The sequence below is a fragment of the Terrapene carolina genome, unplaced genomic scaffold (assembly GCF_002925995.2).
Source record: "Terrapene carolina triunguis isolate 2854851 unplaced genomic scaffold, T_m_triunguis-2.0 Scaffold58, whole genome shotgun sequence".
Classification (NCBI taxonomy): Eukaryota; Metazoa; Chordata; order Testudines; family Emydidae; genus Terrapene; species Terrapene triunguis.
This window is the reverse complement of record NW_020664409.1, coordinates 52,460,629-52,479,607: the sequence shown is the minus strand read 5'-3', so window position 1 is coordinate 52,479,607 and position 18,979 is coordinate 52,460,629. Positions and strand designations below refer to the sequence as shown.

General features: G+C 41.0%; 1 protein-coding gene across 1 annotated transcript in view; it reads left to right on the top strand.

Annotated features, from left to right (window-relative positions):
* ASPH (aspartate beta-hydroxylase) overlaps window positions 1-18,979 on the top strand; it is a 167,513-nt gene that overhangs the window by 7,881 nt on the left and 140,653 nt on the right. Inside the window, exon 5 of the mRNA XM_026662251.2 lies at window positions 10,011-10,184. Within this exon, the coding sequence (XP_026518036.2) occupies window positions 10,011-10,184 (174 nt within the window). The remainder of the gene's footprint in view (window positions 1-10,010; window positions 10,185-18,979) is intronic.

The window sequence follows — 18,979 nt, the reverse complement described above, 5'->3', positions numbered from 1 at the left end:
CAAGACTTGCACAGTTATTTCATATTTAGCTGAAAATAAGTTCCATGTTGGGTTTTGACTTTAGTTTTTTTTTCTTTTGTTCAAATTAACTCATTCAGAATTCTGGGGACATATATAAATGTTACCAATAAAAACAATACATATACTGTTTGGACCAGGGGTCGGCAATGTTTGGCACGCGGCTCGCCAGGGTAAGCACCCTGGCGGGCCGGGCCAGTTTTATCTACCTGCTGACGCGGCAGGTTCGGCCGATCACGGCCCCCACTGGCCGCGGTTCGCTGTCCCGGGCCAATGGGGGCGGCAAGAAGTGGCGCGGGCGAGTGATGTGCTGGCCGCGGCTTCCCGCCGCCCCCATTGGCCCGGGATGGCGAACCGCGGCCAGTGGGGGCCGCGATTGGCCGAACCTGCCGCGTCAGCAGGTAAATAAAGCTGGCCCGGCCCTCCAGGGTGCTTACCCTGGCGAGCCGCGTGCCAAACGTTGCCGACCCCTGGTTTGGACTGATGTCCAAACTAAATCTTTCTGAATCTCTCCCACAATTCCCTTCCACTCTATTATAACAACATTGATAGTTAGTCTTTTTAAAAAAAAAAAAAAAAGTAAATAGGGATCCTGAATAGAGGGGAAATAAGGAGCAATATATTGATATCAAAACTCACCTCACTGTTGAAACTAAAGAGAAAATAATTTGTGTTTTTGTTGATTAGAAAACTTTGAAAAATTTGTTACTCAGTGTACAAAGCTGGTGAAATACTTTGTCATCAAATGGAATTAGAAAGAGTAACTGTTTACCTTCACTGTTTGCATCTTGATGGTGCATCATTGCAAAATATTACATAAGAACAGCCATACTGGATCAGCTCAAAGGTCCATCTAGCTCAGTATACTGTCTTGCGACAATGGCTAATGCAACGTGCTTCAGAGGGAATGAACAGAATAGGCAATCATCAAGTGATCCATCCCATGTTGCCCGTTCCCAGCTTCTGGCAAACAGAGGCTACGGACACCATCCCTACCCACCCTGGCTAATAGCCATTGATGGACCTATCCTCCATGAATTTGTCTAATTCTTTTTTGAACACAGTTATAGTCTTGGTTTTCACAACATCCTCTGACAAAGAATTCCACAGGTTGACTGTGTTGTGTGAAGAAATACTTCCTTTGGTTTGTTTTTAAACCTGCTGCCTATTAATTTCATTTGGTGACCCCTACTTCTTGTGTTATGTGTTGATGCCACACTTCAGTGCAAACTTCCAGTATAGAATCAGGACGTTATGCATGCTCTCTGAATGGCCATTTAGTGCTACCCTCCCCGATTTTTGTCTGAAGAGATAAGCAAGAATCTTTGTTCTTCAGTCCATTTGTTTAGTTCTTCTGTGTAGGGAGAAAACTCCTGAGATCAGAGCTACATTCAGTCTACTGAAGATCAGGTAGAGCAAGAAGAATTCTAATCAAACCTATGACTATGGGTGCTCTCTGTGTCTGTAGAGTTACAGATTGGGAGCTGTCACTGAACATTACACATGCTTGTATTTTATCTTGTTTTCTGTCAACTTTTGATAAACTCTAACAGATTTTTTTTCCTGTAATCATTCTGCAAATCTGAATTTTCTCATGGTGTATATAAATAGTACAGTACACTGACTATTGCTTTTCATGCCAGTCTCATTCTGGCTGCAGAGCTGGAAGCAAGATACATGTGTTGCTCTTCGATACATCTCCACTTTTACAGAACTTGATATGATTGGGGATTCTGCCAGTTATGTGACACTGTTTCTATAATAAACTCACCTTCCCATGTGCATAAAACATAAATACAGTCTCCTTTAAATATGTTATAAAAGGTCACAGATTAGTTACTTCCCCCCCCCCTCTAAATACCAGTTTTGAAATATAATTTTATGGTTACATCAATATGTTCTGGAGGATGGGGAAAAATAATTTGGTGGTTTTAAGAAGTTCTGTTGCAGATTAATGCACAAACTTTAGGAATTAAAAAGTAAAACTTGTCAAATGATGAGTCCATAGTATGATTTAATTGCAGTTCACGTTTTAGGAAGGAAATAGATAGTAGCCAAGGGGCTCGGTTCTGTTTATTATCTATTTATACAAGGTTACTGGCTGTATAGTACCATATATATTCATCGTGCTCTAAAGACCAGTAAAAGACATGACCCTGCCCTGAGAAACGTGCCGTCTAAAATTAAATCTGTGAAGCTAATGAAGAAACACGTATATTAATAAGGCTACTTCATCTGCTTGTGTGTAACTATCCAAGTACTTGCCTGTTGTGACTATTTTACTATGTATCTTGTGTGACTTTGATTAGAATTTTTTTTTCTTTTTGTCAAAGGATATGTTTTGTGGTGCATATATCTGTGGGGAGTACAATATTAAGAGATGGTTTCTGTGCTAATTTAATACAGTATTAATAATGAGAAGATCTTTACTGCATAATATTTAATGCTAATAAACAATTTTTTTCCTGCTCTTTAACTGGCCTTTAAAGCAGGAGAGAAACCACTGATCTTTAAAATCCCAGACATCAACTTCCAATAATACTGTAGCTGCTAGCAGGAGGTTTAAAATTTTGTTTTAGTTAACAACTTAATTATAAATGCAATTTACGTTTCCTAAATAGTGAAAAGTGTTTCTCATCAATGTGCTTTCAAGAGGAACAAAAGGAGTGTAGGTTTTTATTGCAGGGGTGTGATAAGTAGTTGATTTAATATACCGTGTGCTACAATATTTATGTACACTGGAACATGAGGAGATTGCAGTATCAACCTTAAATTTATTTTGTATTGATTTTGGACCCTATTGCTCTTCCTGTTGAAGTTATTGACTTCAGTGGGAGCAAGGTTGGGTGTTTGGGTAGTACCCTTCATACATTTGAAGCAGTAGTGTGTGGGTGGGCAGAGAACTTTTATCTTTCTGCCCAAACAAAACAGTTATTTGGGTTTTTAAGTTCAGTCCCTGAACTGTATATACTTCTCTGATGCCATCAGTTGTAGGCCCTTATTTTCAGGCTGAATTGATTTAAGTTTTGGGGGAATCTTTGGAAGATGCATAAAAAGACATATTGGGGATGGCCTACAACTACTGCATGAAGCATTGGAGTTGCACTGGTGTAAATGAGGGCAGAATTTTGGTCCAACTTTAAGCAGATATAAGGTTCCTGCATTATTTTGGCTGCAGTAAATAAATATGTGGCTAATTTAAATCTATATTGGATTTCTCCATATGTGTTATAATTTTGTTTTTAAAAATTAGTGCAAAGCATCATGTTTTAAGTTGCCAAACCATGCAGTAAACAAAGTAATCAAGAATAGATATTAGCTTTTTTAATCCTGCTGTTCCTTCTTTGCTGTGTTACGCACCCTTTTAAAAATCTATTCCCTTTTTTGGTCTAAGACAGACACTTTAGGATTTCTCTAGGATGATTTTCATATAGGCAATGTATATTAGCTTGGGTTTTGGATTTTTTTTAAAGACTAAAAAAAGTCCTTTTGGCAGTCTTTTTCAAGTTCACCACTAATTGCCTGTTAATTGGCTGGTTATCTGTTGTTGGTATATGTTCCTATATTGTTGGAACATATTGATTGCTGGCTACTTTCTAGTAGTACAGAGCCAGAGCAGTGGTTTCTATATACAAAAAATGTAAAATCATTGTTTGTATTATCGCTCCCAGAGACCCCACTTAGATCAAGCTCCTATTGTGCATGGTACTGTGCAAACATAGTAAGTCTTCACCTCAAAAGAGTTTACAGTCTGTACACTTGTAATTTTGATTTTTTAGTAGCTCTCCACGGCTCTGCCAGCCCCAGCTCATGCTGTTTTTGTTTTAAAATGAATAAATATACTTTTTTGACATAATTCAGCCTGCGGATCAGATCATGTCTTATGTTGTATCCTCAGCATGCCAGCAGGGGGAATTGTCAAGCAAGTACAAAAAAAAATTACACTATGGTGCTATAGAAAACTGAGGTAGAAAAGATAGAAAACAAGAACAAGCAAAACTCTTGATACCCACCTCTCTATATAAGCTGGAATGGGCAGAATAACTCCAACAGCACTTGATCAGGCCAGTGGATATTGACTACGAGCAAATTTTACCCTTTACTTGTGACAAACTTTTGTTTAAAATACACAGTTGTTAAACCAAACATTGTTCTCGGATGTTGTCATAGAGATTTAATAATTGTGAGCTCTGCAGTTTGATTACCTTAAATTGGATTTGATTGTTCTAAGCAGAGATGCTTACTTTCTTCTTTGAGTGCTTACTCATGTCAATTCCATGTTAGGTGTGTGCATGCCCATGTGCACAGCTGCCGGATATTTTTCCCCAATAGTATTCGTAGTGCTGGGCGTAGTGCCCCCTGGAATCCTGCGCTCATGCATCGTTATAAGGGACAGTGCCATCCCCACGCCCTCTCAGTTCCTTCTTACCGCCCATTGCTGGACAGTTCTTACCGATAGTTGCTGGAATGTCCTTCTCTCTTGCACTTGCAAGTGTTCCTAGTGGTTTTTGGTCTCCGCTTGTATATAGTTACCTATTAGTTCTTAGTTGTTAGATTAGTTAGTGGTCCCATCATGGAACATGATCCCAGGGCACTCCCCCATACTGAAGAAGGATAAGAAAGCAGTGGTGGGAGCCAGAGCCAGGACCCATACTGCGCCACTTATCCTCTCCTGAGCTGCACGCAGGAGTATCTCAGGGCTCCGAGCCCAGTGAGGGAACCACCACCAAAATCTGGGAGCATTCGGGACTTGCACCTGAGAGCCCCTTTGACACCGGTGGCATTTCAGGCGGCAAGGGACCTGATGGCCCTCCCCATGCCGCTCACATTGCAAGACTAACCTTTGAACTCGGAGTAGGTGAAGGCGGCTTCCTCCGGAGGGAAACCCTTCATGCGCCCGCCGCAGTGGGCAGTTGCTGGCTCCTCGATCCCAGACTCCTCAGCATTCTCCATCTCAGCACTGATTCCCGCCTTCGCAGTATCAGTCTCTGGAGTCACGATGCCAGTCTCCTTCCCTCCAGTGTCACTCCCCATCATAGCTGGCAGGGGGAAGCACTGACAAACCCGCCCATGGTCTCTGAGGGAGGAGTCCGCCTTGGAATTGGAAGGGGAATCCATCCCCTGGCCACAGAGACACCATTTGGCCTATACACTGGGTTTCAGGACTGTTCCTGCAATGGGCACCTGGCCATCAGGGAAGTAGCCAACACACTGCCAATATTGGAACCCCTGGGGGTTCTGCCTGATGCCAGGACCCCACTCCCATCAGTTATCCACATCTGAGAAGCGAGCCCCAGCGCCGCCTGTGCAGTTGCAGTTGTCCGACTCGGACTCCAATGCCAGTACTGAGGCTCCGATTCCAGAGGCAGCTACCCCAGTTACAGAGGAGGTTCCAGCCCCTCCCATAGCATTAGCATTGTCCTCGTCATCCCCAGATGAGATGGAGGCTGATCCTGCCCACCCGCTCCCATTGGACGACTTTCAGGCTCACCAAGAGCTCCTTAAACAGGTCATCTCGAATTTGGAGCTAGAAGTGGAGCTGAAGGAGCCCACAGACAGCCTCTTGGGTATTCTGGCTGCAGCGCCCCATCTAAGGTTGCGCTACCAGTCCATGAAGGAGTGCTGAAACTAGTCAAAGCACTCGGGCAGACCCCATCATCTCTGCTCCCAACATCGAAAAGGGCAGAGAAAAAGTATCCTGTCCTGACCTAGGGTTATGAATACATGTACTTTCACCCACCGCCCAGATCCCTGCTGGTGTCCGCTGTAAATAAGCGGGAGAGACAGGGTCAGGCAAGCACCACACCTAAAAATATGGACACAAGGAGGCTGGACTTGTTTGGAAGAAAAACTTATTTGACCGCCAGCCTCCAACTTGGGATCTCCAACCTGCAGGCATTGCTGGGGAGATATAGATATAATATCTGGGACTCCGTGATGAAATTTAAAGATTCCTTGCATCAGGATTCGAGGCAAGAATTCCTGGCCATCATAGTTGCCTTGCATGAGGCTGACTCGGTGGCCAGGTCAATGGCCTTGGCAGTGTCCATGCGGCACAGCTCATGGCTGCAGTGCTCTCTTTTCTCCAGAAGTGCAGCAGTCGGTCTAAGACCTCCCCATCAAGGGCAATGCCCTGTTCTCCGAGCTGCCAGATGCCAATCTGTATGGGCTGAAAGACTCAAGGGCCTCGCTGCGATCTTTGGGCCTATACGTGCCCCTGGCCTCCAGAAAAGGCTTCCGGCCGCAACCACCTCACAAGTTCTCAGGACCTCTTAGGCACAAGCCCTTCAAGAAGAAAGGAAAGGGCTATAAATGAAGACAGCCTGCACCTTCCACCTCGGCCTATCCAGCTGGCCCTAAATAGGTCTTTTTGAAGGCATGCCTGAGGGCGGTGTACTGGACTTAGCCCAGGATCCAACCCTCCGCCCTTTTGTTTTTGACCATTTATTTCCATTCCATATTTCATGGTCCCAAATAACTTTGGACCACTGGGTGCTCTCCACCTTGACGCTTGGATGAAAACTGCAGAATGTATCCATCCCTCCCTGTCATCTCCCAGTCCTGTCCCTCTTCAGACACCCTTCTCACGAGCATCTCCTCGTGCAGGAGAGGCCATCTCCTGGACATGTGAGGGCCATAGAGGTAGTTCCTCAATGCAGAACTTATTGACATGTTTGCTGAGGAGATGCAGGTCACTTTAGGATGGGCCTGAGGTCGCCTTTGGGATTAGGAAATATTGGGAGACCTCAGGCCCATCCTAAAGTGACCTGCATCTCCTCAGCAAACATGTCGAGAAGTTCTGCATGGTCTCCCTGTCCTCCATCATTTCCTCCCTGGATCCGGGAGATTGGTACTCTGCCCTCACTCCAAAAGACGCTTATTTCCAGATCTCCATCTTCTGTGGACACAGAAGGGTCCTTCGATTCATGGTGGGCCAGCGCCACTACCAATTCACCGCACCATCTTTGGACTTTCATTGCCCAAGGATTTTTACAAAGTGTATGGCGGTAGTTGCGGTTCACTTGAGACATCGAGGCATACAGATCTATCCATGCCTTGACAACTGGTTAACCAAGGGCCATTTGCAAGTTCAGGTTCAACACAGGTCACTTGTCTAGGGCTGGGTCTGTTGATAAAGAAGCAGATATCCACTCTGATCCCAGTACAGAGGATAGATTTTTTTTTTTTTTAAATAGGAGCAATGCTCGACTCCAGTCAGGCCAGAGCCTACCTGCCAGAAGTCCAGTTCCCCCATGTCAGATCTCACCCGCTCAGGACCCCTCGGGTATGTTTTGAGATTGCTGGGGCACATGGCAGCATGCACAGTATGCGTGGCTGCTCTTCAGACCTCAACTCCTCCAGCAAACACCACCTGGAATTATTCCTCACAATCTCGTCTGCCGTTCTCACATCATTGACTTGGTGGGCAGATCCGTGATCAGTAATGACCGGGAGTCCCTTTGCCACTCTGTGCCCGTCAGTGACATTGGTATCAGATGCATCAGACCTGGAGTGGGGAGCCCACCTTGGCAATTGCAGTACCCAAAATCTCTGGTCACAGGAGGAACTCTCCCTCACCATGAATATCAGGGAACTGAGGGAGATTTGCTTGGCTTGCCAGGTGTTTCTTCCTTACCTCTTGGGCAAGGTGGTGCAGATACTGACGGACAATATAGCCTTGATGTTCTCTAATAAACAAGGAGGGGCTCGTTCCTCAGCCCTGTGTCAGGAGGCGTTACGGTTGTCGGACTTCTTCGTCCAACATCTTCACCTCAAGACAGTGCACCTTTCAGGGGACTGGAATACACTGGTGGATTGCCTTAGCAGGTCCTTTTCCTCTCACCACGAATGGTCTCTCCACCCTGAGGTAGTCAGCGCCATCTTCCAGAAGTGGTGGAATTTCCAAATGGACCTGTTCGCCATCAGGCAGAACAGGAAATGGTAGCAGTTCTGCTCAATGTGAGGGCTCAGCAAGTGCTCCCTGTCCAATGCCTTTCTGCTCCCATCATCTGGGGGAGGGAGGGGGGGGGAGTCTGCTGTACGCCTTTCCATCGATACCGTTGGTTCACAAGGGCCTCTTTAAAGATTGAGAGACAAAGGAAAGATAATCCTAATCGCCCCCAGCATTGGTATAGCATACTTCTAGAACTTTTGGTAGCAGCTGGATTAGAGCTCATGATGCACCAGGACTTGATCTCCCAGAACCAAGGCTGTTTACTCCATCTGAACCTCACATCCCTGCACCTGGCGGCCTGACTGCTGTGTGGCTGAACTGGGAGGAACGAGCCTGATTGGAGCAGGTCCAAGAGGTTTTACTAGGTAGCAGAAAACCCTCCACCAGAAAGACCTACTTGGCCAAGTGGAAGCACTTCACCTATTGGGCAGCTGATCAGAGTCTTGCCCCGACATAGTCATTTCTATAGACCATCTTGGACTACCTGCTCCACCTGAAGCACCATGGTCTGGCTCTATCCTTGGTCAGGATCCATTTGGTGACCATTTTGACCTTCCATCCTCCAGTCCAGGGCAGGTCAGTATTCTCTGTGTGATGACAGTCTGGTTCCTCAAGGGCTTAGAGAAACTATACCCACAGGTCCATGTCCTGGTCCCTGTGGGACCTAAATCTGGTTCTGTCCAGGCTTACGCAGCTCCATTTTGAGCCAATGGCTTCTTGTTCGCTGCTGCTCTCCTGGAACATTGCCTTCCTAGTGGCAATCATGTCGGTTAGAAGGGTCTCCGAAATCAGAGCCCTGACTTCAAACCCCCTTACACAGTGTTCTTCAAATAAAAGGTCCAGCTGCATCCCCATTTGGCCTTCTTGCTAAAGGTGGCATCACAGTTCCACTACAGCCAGGTTTTTTTCTGCCTGTCTTATTCCCGAAGCCCCACGGTTTGGATGAGGAATATGGTCTGCATGCATTAGGCGTGCCCTGGCCTTCTACATTGAAAGGACTAGACTCTTTTGCAAGTCAACACAGCTCTTTGTGGCAGACAGGATGAACGGTCTGCCCATGTCATCCCAGAGAATCTCGTCCTGGATAACCTCTTGCATCAGGTTTTGCTATGAGCATGCAAAGGTTCCGCTGCCAGCCATCTTGACGGCCTATTCAGTGAGAGTTCAAGATTCGTCAGTGGTCTTCCTCGCACAAGTTCTGATCCCAGACATCTGCAGAGCCGTGACATGGTCATCTATTCATACCTTTGCATCCCACTACACTATCACCCAGCAGGCCTGGGACGACGCATGTAACACTGTTCTCCCAAAGCAATCAGCATGCCTGTGAACTCTGAGCCCACCTCCAGGGATACTGCTTCTGAGTCACCGAACATGGAATCAACATGAGCAAGCACTCAAAGAAAAAAAAAATGGTTACCTACCTTTCGTATCTGTTGTTTTTTGAGATGTGTTGCGCATGTCCATTCCATGACCCCTCCACCCCTCCTGCCCCTCTGTCAGAGTTGCCGCAAGAAGGAACTGAGAGGGCACGGGGCCATTGATGCCCCTGCCCTATCGATACCACGAGGGGAAAAATCTCCAGCAGGTGTTTGTGCACCCATGTGCACAGCTAACATGGAATGGAAATGAGCAACACATCTCTAAGAACAACAGTTAGGAAAGTCAGGGGGAAAAAACAAAAAAAAAGAAGTTACCTAAGACAGCTCCTGCCTTTTTAATATTAAGTGCCACAAGAGACAAGATGAATATGATCATTATTCAGTTTGTTTACAGGGAGGAAGGTGTGAAAGAGGAACCAGATTTGCCTTGTTGCCTGAAACAATGACATGGTGTATGTATTGTCCAAATATGAATCTCTACTTCTTTGCAAGGTGACACTTTTTGTAACCTCTCTTCTATTTCTAATTAGCATTCCTGTAAAGACTGCTGTCTATGACATGAGATGTCTTTCATAGATCCTCCTTCTTCAGTTTCCTTTTTCCACCTAACTGCTCTCCTTTTTTTCTCTTTCTCTCTTTCCTCTATTCTTGTGTAGGCTTGACCAAAGATGGCAGTAATGAAAATATTGATTCCCTTGAGGAAGTCCTTAATATTTTAGCAGAGGAAAGTTCTGATTGGTTTTATGGCTTCCTCTCATTTCTCTATGATGTAATGACTCCTTTTGAAATACTAGAAGAAGAAGAGAGCGAAGCTGCAGATGATGTTGATGGTACGTCACAGAATGAAGGGGTTCAGGGAAAAAAGACTTGCGTTATTTTGGATTTACAGAACCAGTGACTGATTCAGGGGCTAATTTTATTGGCTTGTGAAAATGTCCATGCAATCATCAATCTTAATATGACAGGGCTTTATGGCAGTGGGTGGATTAAAAAACAAACCAAACCAAACCTTTAATGAACATTCTAAATATGAGCTAAAATCAGCCAGCCATGTGATATAGTTTCACTACTTGAAAAGCCTTTCAGTGACTTTCTCCATTTTGTGACAGAGAGATTAACATTTACACAAATGTGTAATTATGCCTAGGATAAAATAACTAAATAAAAAGTGTCTGCAGTTACGTAGTTGGCTTCTGTATGGTTTTGCTTCAACAATTTGTGCATTTTGTGCACTAAAGATGGCAAACTAACTATAGTAAGCTGTACCGTTACCCCTTATAAACATTTGACTTTCTAACAAGCATTAATTGAGGCATTTTGTAATGGGCTTGATTACAAGATATTCTGGCATGATTAATATGTTATGTAAATATATATTTATATGTTAATCCTTACTAATATAGCTATTATACAAATGAGTGCTCTTATGAAATACCATATGATAAATTATTCATACCTTAAATTTAAAATTTAATTTTGTAATTCACTGATTTCTCAGATACATGCTTTTTACCCCTTTAATTAGAAGCACTGTATTAATAGTGCTTGTAAATGTATAAAAATTATTTTGTTCTAGGTTAGTTAACATACCGTATTTAGGAAATAGCATGTCAATATGTTTGTCTAATTTGAAAGAGAGTTTTCAGTCTAATTTTTTGTATAATAATCACACCCTAAGGGCTGTTCTGATCTGTTTTCAAGGGATTTTTTTAGTGGGCATTTTATGAAAGTGGGGAATTGTGAATATGTATTTCTTATGTAATGATGAAATATATTAAAGATTACTCCACACAAAGTAGAATTTAATGTCTTCTATTTTTTGCCAAATTCAACAAACCTGATTCCATTTTTTCAAGGGTTAATCTGTTAAATTGTTTAATGCATGTTTCCAAAGTCTATTTTGGCATATGTGGATTTGTTGATAGTGAAGGTAACTGCCATAGAGAGGCAGGTATTCAGTGGTGTTCAATCAGCTTCAGTTCTTATCTAGTTCAGAAACCCTGAACTGAGATCTCATTTTAATATACAAATATGGTATATTCATATAATTAATTCTTTGATAGAATTTTAATGTTGACAATACCATAAGCATTTTGTTAATGATGCCGGTTAACTTTGCTATGCGTACGTTTTGTAAAAAGTTTCGACTATGAAACTCGTATCTCAGGGTTTTAATTTGTCATATCCAGGCTGAAACGTAATGTGCTTTATTTTAAATGAATTTTGAATTGACGTGGCAGTTTTAAAGATATATAAATAGTATTGTAGCTCGGACAGCATTGATATGTAATTCAAAATGAAACTAAGTGTAGGTGGCTTCTTGAACTGCAAGTAAATTGTGGAGTGAGGTACAGAATTTGTCTAGAAATATTAGGGAACTGCAAACACCCAGAATGGGCAATAATTACTTAGAGTAGGGTATAACCCAAAGAAACAAGATAAAATGAAGGGAGGGAAAGGTCTCGTTGAGTGTCATGAACATTTCTCAACAATAAGACATATTAAGAATGTAAGGGCGTTTTCCAAGGAAAATGGTGGAAGCAACCTGAGAACATATTCAGAGTCCCCAGTTGGCTTCTTATGGGACATAGCCAACACTGAAGCCACCATATTTCCACTGTTCTGCACTAGCCTGATTACAGCTAGTGTGGGTATTCCTAACTGTGCTACAATTACAACTTAATTTGAGGTGTAGATGTACCCTAAAATCCCATTGACATCAGTGGGAGCAGTGTTAAGTCAATGCTGAGCAATTGTGAAATCCCACTCTGAAAACCTATGATAAAAACTTAGTTTCATTGCACTGAAATATGTTAATTGTTATCTAACGATGTGAGGGACTTCAGTCTTGGAGGTCCTAATACAAGATTAGTGAGTTTTAATTTTACTTTAGTGTTTTTAAAAAAATTAAAATAAGTTTGTTTATTGTTGGGATTCCCTCCAAGACCTTTTCCATTCAGCTTATCCAGAACACCTTCTCCGGTTCTGGGAGAACACTTCATCTGGTTCTCCGGGATCCAGAAACTCAGTTCAACTCCACATTTAATCACTCAGGTTCCTTTATTTGGCATACAGGAAAGCTACGCTGAGTAGATCAGACTCAAGCGTAGGGGCTGGGTATAGGGCATACCACATATCCAAAGTTACACAGAAAACCTCTTCCTTTACATACATTTAAATATATGTTTATGACATTGCATCACATGTTTTTGAATTGGCTTGATTACTTTTCAGGAATCTATCCCTGTACAGCCTGCTCTTCCCATGTGCTGCTCATATAGAACCTGATCTTTAGATTCCATATTTATCTTGTCCATTGTCCCTAGCATTGGGGTGTCCCGGCTTATCTTAACTAGCATAGACATCACAACTTCAACGTACTGCTTGTTCAGCCCCTATTTACAGTCTAACTTTCCATTCACTTTCCTAATCATGCCCATTAAGAAATGATGCACGTTACCTATGTCAAGTCAGGCCTACAGTTATATTCAAGTAAGCAAGGGAATAGTTAGAACTGAAACTCAATTCCATCTTGTCTAAGTACAAACAATATTCTTGAACCTTACATAGTTTGTTCTGAAATGCCCATTTAACAAAATGGTGGGCTAAAGCCTAAACTTAGGGTTACCATATTTCAGGTTCCCAAAAAGAGGACACTACCAAAGGAGGGACCTGGGGGGAGGAGAGGGGATGCCTGCAGCAGGGGTACTCACTGGAGGTGGGGGCAGTATCGCTGTCTGTCACCGTGGCAGAGCGTCTGGCCCAAGCTCAGGATGCAGCGACAGCCATTAGTCAGTGCCTCCCTGTGGAACCTCTTGCCCAGGGCTGAGAGCCAGGAACTGGGTGGGTGGGATCCAGCACCCATGGCTTGCTAGACCAGTTAGCTGCAGGTTAGGGATCAGTTGGGAAGCGGCTCAATCGGGGGGTCTTTCTGAGCTGCAGATTGTCTGCTCTGCAAAAATGTAGGACATTTCCTATTGTTTATATAATCCCCCTTGGATAGAGAAGAGAGACCCAAAAAGAAGCTTTGGCCAGGAAAATCTGAACATATGGTTGTCCTTTGTGACTTAATTCACTTTTTAAATACGTTGGGTATATTAAAATATTCTACAAAAGCCAAAGAAATGTGTAAAATGTGCAAAATTTCATTTACTTCCACATACATTGATATGATCTAAAATATGTTCAGAAAAGAGAGCAGGGTTACGTATAACAGTTGAAGTTAAGTGATGATACATATTTTAATGGAATGTGTATATACAGCATAAAAGAAGAATTCTCAGTTTATTTTGTAGTCCTAAATGAGAAAATACTGTTCTGTGAGGTCTTGTTAATGTGACATGAACTAAACTTACATCCTATACCATATTATTAATTTTGCTGTGAAGATTTATGACTAAATATTTTCCCTTGGGATACATTTATGATGGTCTTCAACTTTCTCAAAAGGTTATTTTTAATAAAGTGTATGGAGTTGCATCAAATAAGTGTCCTGTTGCTTTAAAAAAGCTGCAGTTAATGATTCTCTCCACCTCTCCAGAATTTTTATGAACAGTATTTCTGGATGCCTTTCTCTGTTCTGCTCCCTTATGCTCTCCAAGTCCTATAGATGGAAAATTTCAAAATGCAAGCAGTTATCAGAATTAAAGTCCACAACCTACAAACAGGATATTATATGACACATTGCATTTGTAAAATTGTTAGGTTTTCCAGAGAGCTCAGAAAAGCATTGGGCTAAATAACGTGACACTTCAAAAACTAGGCATGCTGACCCTTAGCTGAATGGGTTAAAATAAAATAAAAAATATATGGAGATAGATATATTTCATAGAACTGGAAGGGACCCCGAAAGGTCATTGAGTCCAGCCCCCGGCCTTCACTAGCTGGACCAAGTACTGATTTTTGCCCCAGCCCCCTCAAGGATTGAACTCACAACCCTTTACAATCTTAATTGTAAATATGAAATATGATTCTTCTAACTTGTGCAATCTACTGTCATTTTATTCTAGAAGAGAAAATCGGTAATTCTGTGTTTATCATTTTTATTTTCTACACAATGGTTAGGGGGAGTGCTGTTAAGCTGATCAGACGTTAAGTTTTTTATTAAAAATACTGTTTAGTGAGCTGAGCTAATGGATGCTGGGAAGTCATTAATGTTTGTGCATAAGCTTTTGCTTGCTTTGCTGTGATACTAATAAAAATGAGTTACATGAAAGTTATAGTTCTGTTCCACCCACAAAAATTGTAATGGCTGATAATATATTTAAAGGCTGAACCCCTGATTTCTGTGACATCTTCAACAGTATTTAATGTGAAAGTGTAAGCAATCTTTTTTAAGGGACAATGTTTAGAATGACTGGAATCAGTTATATTAAAGTTAATAAAATGAACCCAAGAAATGTTTATATATCTTTTGAGATTACTATTGCATATATTTTGGAGCTTTTTTTTTTTTAAAAGAAGTATATTTAAAACTTTCACTCTTAAACTTTTTCAAGGGCAGTTGGTTAGAAGACTGCTCATTCTAAGGTAACATTTCATAATTTTGTATCTTTAGTCAGTCTCCAGTGACTTACCTTAGAAGAAATTAAAATTTTATGAATTATTCATTTAGGTTATGGGGGGGGGGGGGGGGAGGAAAGGAAGGGAAGGCGTTGAATGGTTAGGGAAGATTTTTATTGCAGCTCCTGTTAGTAAAAATGGTAGGATAGAACAAATCCATTTTTTAAAAACATTTTTTGCTTAATACTTTGAGGTCAAAGTCTGTCAGTGTGGTTCATTCAGTCAGTCTGCACTGATGTTTCCCAACTCCATAGCCATCCAGCAAGGTAGCTTTCTATAGTAATTAATTAATTTCATGCTGCTGCACCACTACCAAGGGGTTTTTTCAATCAGTTTTCATAGTTGTGTTGCACCTGTGAATGGTTCTTCCACTCTGAGGCTAACAAAGACAAAAGACTTCTTGGACTTTGTTTCTACTTTGCAAACAAGATGCAATACTCCTACATCTGTGATTTTATCGTCACAAAAAAAAAAATCAATTTTTTTAAAGCCCAATTCTTTCTATTCAGAGAGAAAGCTGATAATCTGAGTTATGAATCTCCTCTAACAACATACATTCCGTCCCAGATATTCTTGGGATCCATACAATTGAGGGAAGTGTTTAACAGATTTTAGGTCAGCATCTTTCGGCTCAAATGTACTATGGCTATGACTCAGTTCTTCCTTTCATAGTTAAGTGATCAGGCAAGCAAAAGAGTCTTGAGAGAAGCTTACTCTGAATGACTTGACAGCAGTTTCTGCAATCCTTTGTTATGCTAGCTGTGTAAACTGCAAAGCTCTTGTATTTCGGAGTGTGGGAAGAACATCTTTCCAAGCTCTGATTTGCCTGGTTACCTGAAGGACACACAAAACTTGGTAGCAAATAGAATCCAACTTAAGGTAAGTGATAGCCTTTTATAAGCAAACTATTTTGGTTGAGCAGAAGGCCATAAAATTCCAATATAGTATGTTGCAGAAGTAAAAAGTGACATGGACAAGACCAAAAAAAGCATAAATTAGTTTTCTCTTGTGATTCTTTTATGGAGTATAGATAGATAGATAGATAGATAGATATGTAAATCCACCGATCTTGAACACCTGATTTTATAATATAAAGATTAACTTCTTGTTTGGAAACTTACTTTTGTGTTCTTAGTTCCACAATTTAAATATCTTCCTTTGTTAATCTTCTGCTAGAGATAAACTTTTTGTATGCAAGCTAAAGATAGCTAGTTTGGGAAACTGCTTGGTGGTGGACTGACATGAAACTCTTTTCTTTCTGCTACTCTGATGTACCTGATGGAACTTTCTGGGGTATGGCAACAAATATGCTCAGACTGAATGTGAACTACAAAAGTTATTTCTAAGTATGAAAATGTAGCCTTTGATGTTTACTTACAGTTCTAGTAAATGTGCTTTACATTTGTAGAACAAGTATAGTAACAAATAATGTCAATGTCAGTAATGGATTTGAGGTAATTTAACTCTTTAAAATTTCATTAAACAATTGTACTATAGCTTTAATATCATTAATACTAAGTTCAGCATTGTGACTCCTGGGAAAACAGGACCTTCTTTTGTTAGAAACTAGCTCAGAAATATTTACGTTTTACCTTAAAATAAAATCCACCTAAGAGTTGTAAACTGATGGGGGAATGTCCTCCGTATGTATAAGACCAAATCATGCTGTCAGTATTCAAACAGAATTCCCCATCAACTGGGAATACTGCTTAAAAATCGGTGACATTTTATGAGCATTTTCATGTGCATTTTTTAAAAAAAAGAGAAAGTTACCATTTTATTTATTTATTTTTGAACAAACCAAACCAGCATAGCATCAGCAGTTCTCTAGATATACACCTCTACCTCGGTATAACGCTGTCCTTGGGAGCCAAAAAATCTTACTGCATTATAGGTGAAACCGCGTTATATCGAACTTGCTTTGATCCGCCGGAGTGCGCAGCCCCGCCCCCCCTGGAGCGCTGCTTTACCGCGTTATATCCGAATTCGTGTTCTATCGGGTCGCGTTATATCTGGGTAGAGGTGTATGTTGACCTCAATTAATGAAACTGACACTCAAAGGCACTTCAAAAGTGTATTCAGTCATGTTAATTTAAACGTTTAGAAAAAAATGAACATTTTGTCAAATAAAATAGAAGTAAATTGTTTTTTAATTTATTTATTTTTAAAGAGTGAAACTTGGAAGTTTCCAAGAAGGTCTTGTACATCAAAAGTATAAAGTGTGAACAGCTTTAAAATGATATATCCTTTAGAAGTTTCATTTTGTATTAAATACTCTAACTATTCTTTGTCTTTGAATGCTGTTCTTTCTGAATTAATAGTACTTGTGTATTTCTCTAGGGATGAAATGCTTGAGGTGCTTTATTTGTGTGATTCATTCTACATTTTCTTTTGTATTAAAAAAATTTGTCATACAAGTGTAAGAATATCTTGTGTGTAATGTTTTAAGAGTTAGTGTCCCTTAAGTAGAGTTGTGTAATACCAACTTGATTAACATTAGGAATTATGAAAAGATACTATATTTATAGTAATATTTGTTTTTACATAATTTAGTAAGCAGCTTGTGAAAAGAATTGCAGAAGTCTCCAAATCTGTCATAAAATTTGGAAATAGTATGTGTGGCAAGCCACCCCTTCTGCCTCGCTGGACTTAGTGCTCCCTCCTCCGGCAGGGATAGGGTCTGGGGTAAATCAGCCCCACTATGGAGTGTGTCTGTCTTCCCTCTTTGGGGTTTGTTTCTCAGAGCCTTCCTGGTAAGCCTTGGGGAAGGCCTGAGGAGTGGTCCTTGGCCAAACAAAAGAAAACAAGTCTATAACGCACCGAAACTAAAGGGGAATACCTTTCCCTGGCCCCTCACTGGGGCAGGTGTTGTCCTGTCACTGGCCCCGGGGTCTCAGTCCTTCCCCTAAACAGGCACTGCATTTGGGTGTCTCCCCTATGGAGAAGCCTGTCTCCCTGCTGCCACCAGCCTTGAAGCAGTTTGTCTTCACCTGCACCAGGAGAGAGATTTTAACAAGTTTCAGGCAGCCCTTAATTGGACTCAGGTGTCCTTAATTGACCTGAAGTAACCCCTTCCCAGCTTGTAGGAAAAAGGGCCTTTAGCATTCTAGGGCTAACATACCTGTTTTCCCAGACCCTTCTGCAGCTGTCCGGCCTGACTTTGTCACATATGTTTATCACATATGATTGAAATGGTACTAATACTGACACTTACAATATATGCCTTCAAATTTATGTAAACTATATTTTAGTATCTTCTAAAAAATGTGGTACGTACAGCCAAAATAAATTTTTCAGGAAAAGTTACGGATTTGGTTGAAATCTTTCTTGTGGCTAGCTGTTTATGTATGTATATATGTATGTATGTAGCAGTGTGGTATAGAATTGCTTTCAGCTATTACATTGTTCTCCTAGAAAGGTATAACTATAATATGTTAATATTCACCTTGTAAGGCATTAACTGCTTATATGCGGTAAGGGTTTTGTTTTGTTGAAATCATATTAGTTTACCATAATAATTCTCTCTAACAAAACAAAACTAATATTGATGCCAAAAGTTTGTAAAGCATTCAAATTAGATCAAAATATAGTAGTAATTTTAAAGTGTGTTCTTGTTTTAAGTGTAGAGAGATTTTTACTGTAGAATTCTGTGACCAAGAATGATAATAGACATGGTTTGATTTGGAAATGATACTATCTATTAGTTGGCTTGCTAAATAGAAGGGCATGTAAAATTTGCACACCTGAGGGCTGCATTAATAACTTGCTCAGAACTTGAGGACTGTTCTTTGTCTGCATAAGAAGAGTTAGACTGCAGCAAATTATGGGTATCTATAAACAAGTGATACATCCATAAAACACAAACAGGGTATTTGTTGAGCTCTCTCCCTATGGAGTATGCACATTTCAATTTAAAATAAAGTTTTAAATTACAGATCTTTTTGGGGAAAGGTAAAATTTAAGTTCTGTACGTTTTTTTCCCTAATTAAATCACTTTCTTATTTATGCAAAAGGCTTTTGAAATAACCAGATTTTTTTTTACCATTTTAAATTATTAAACACT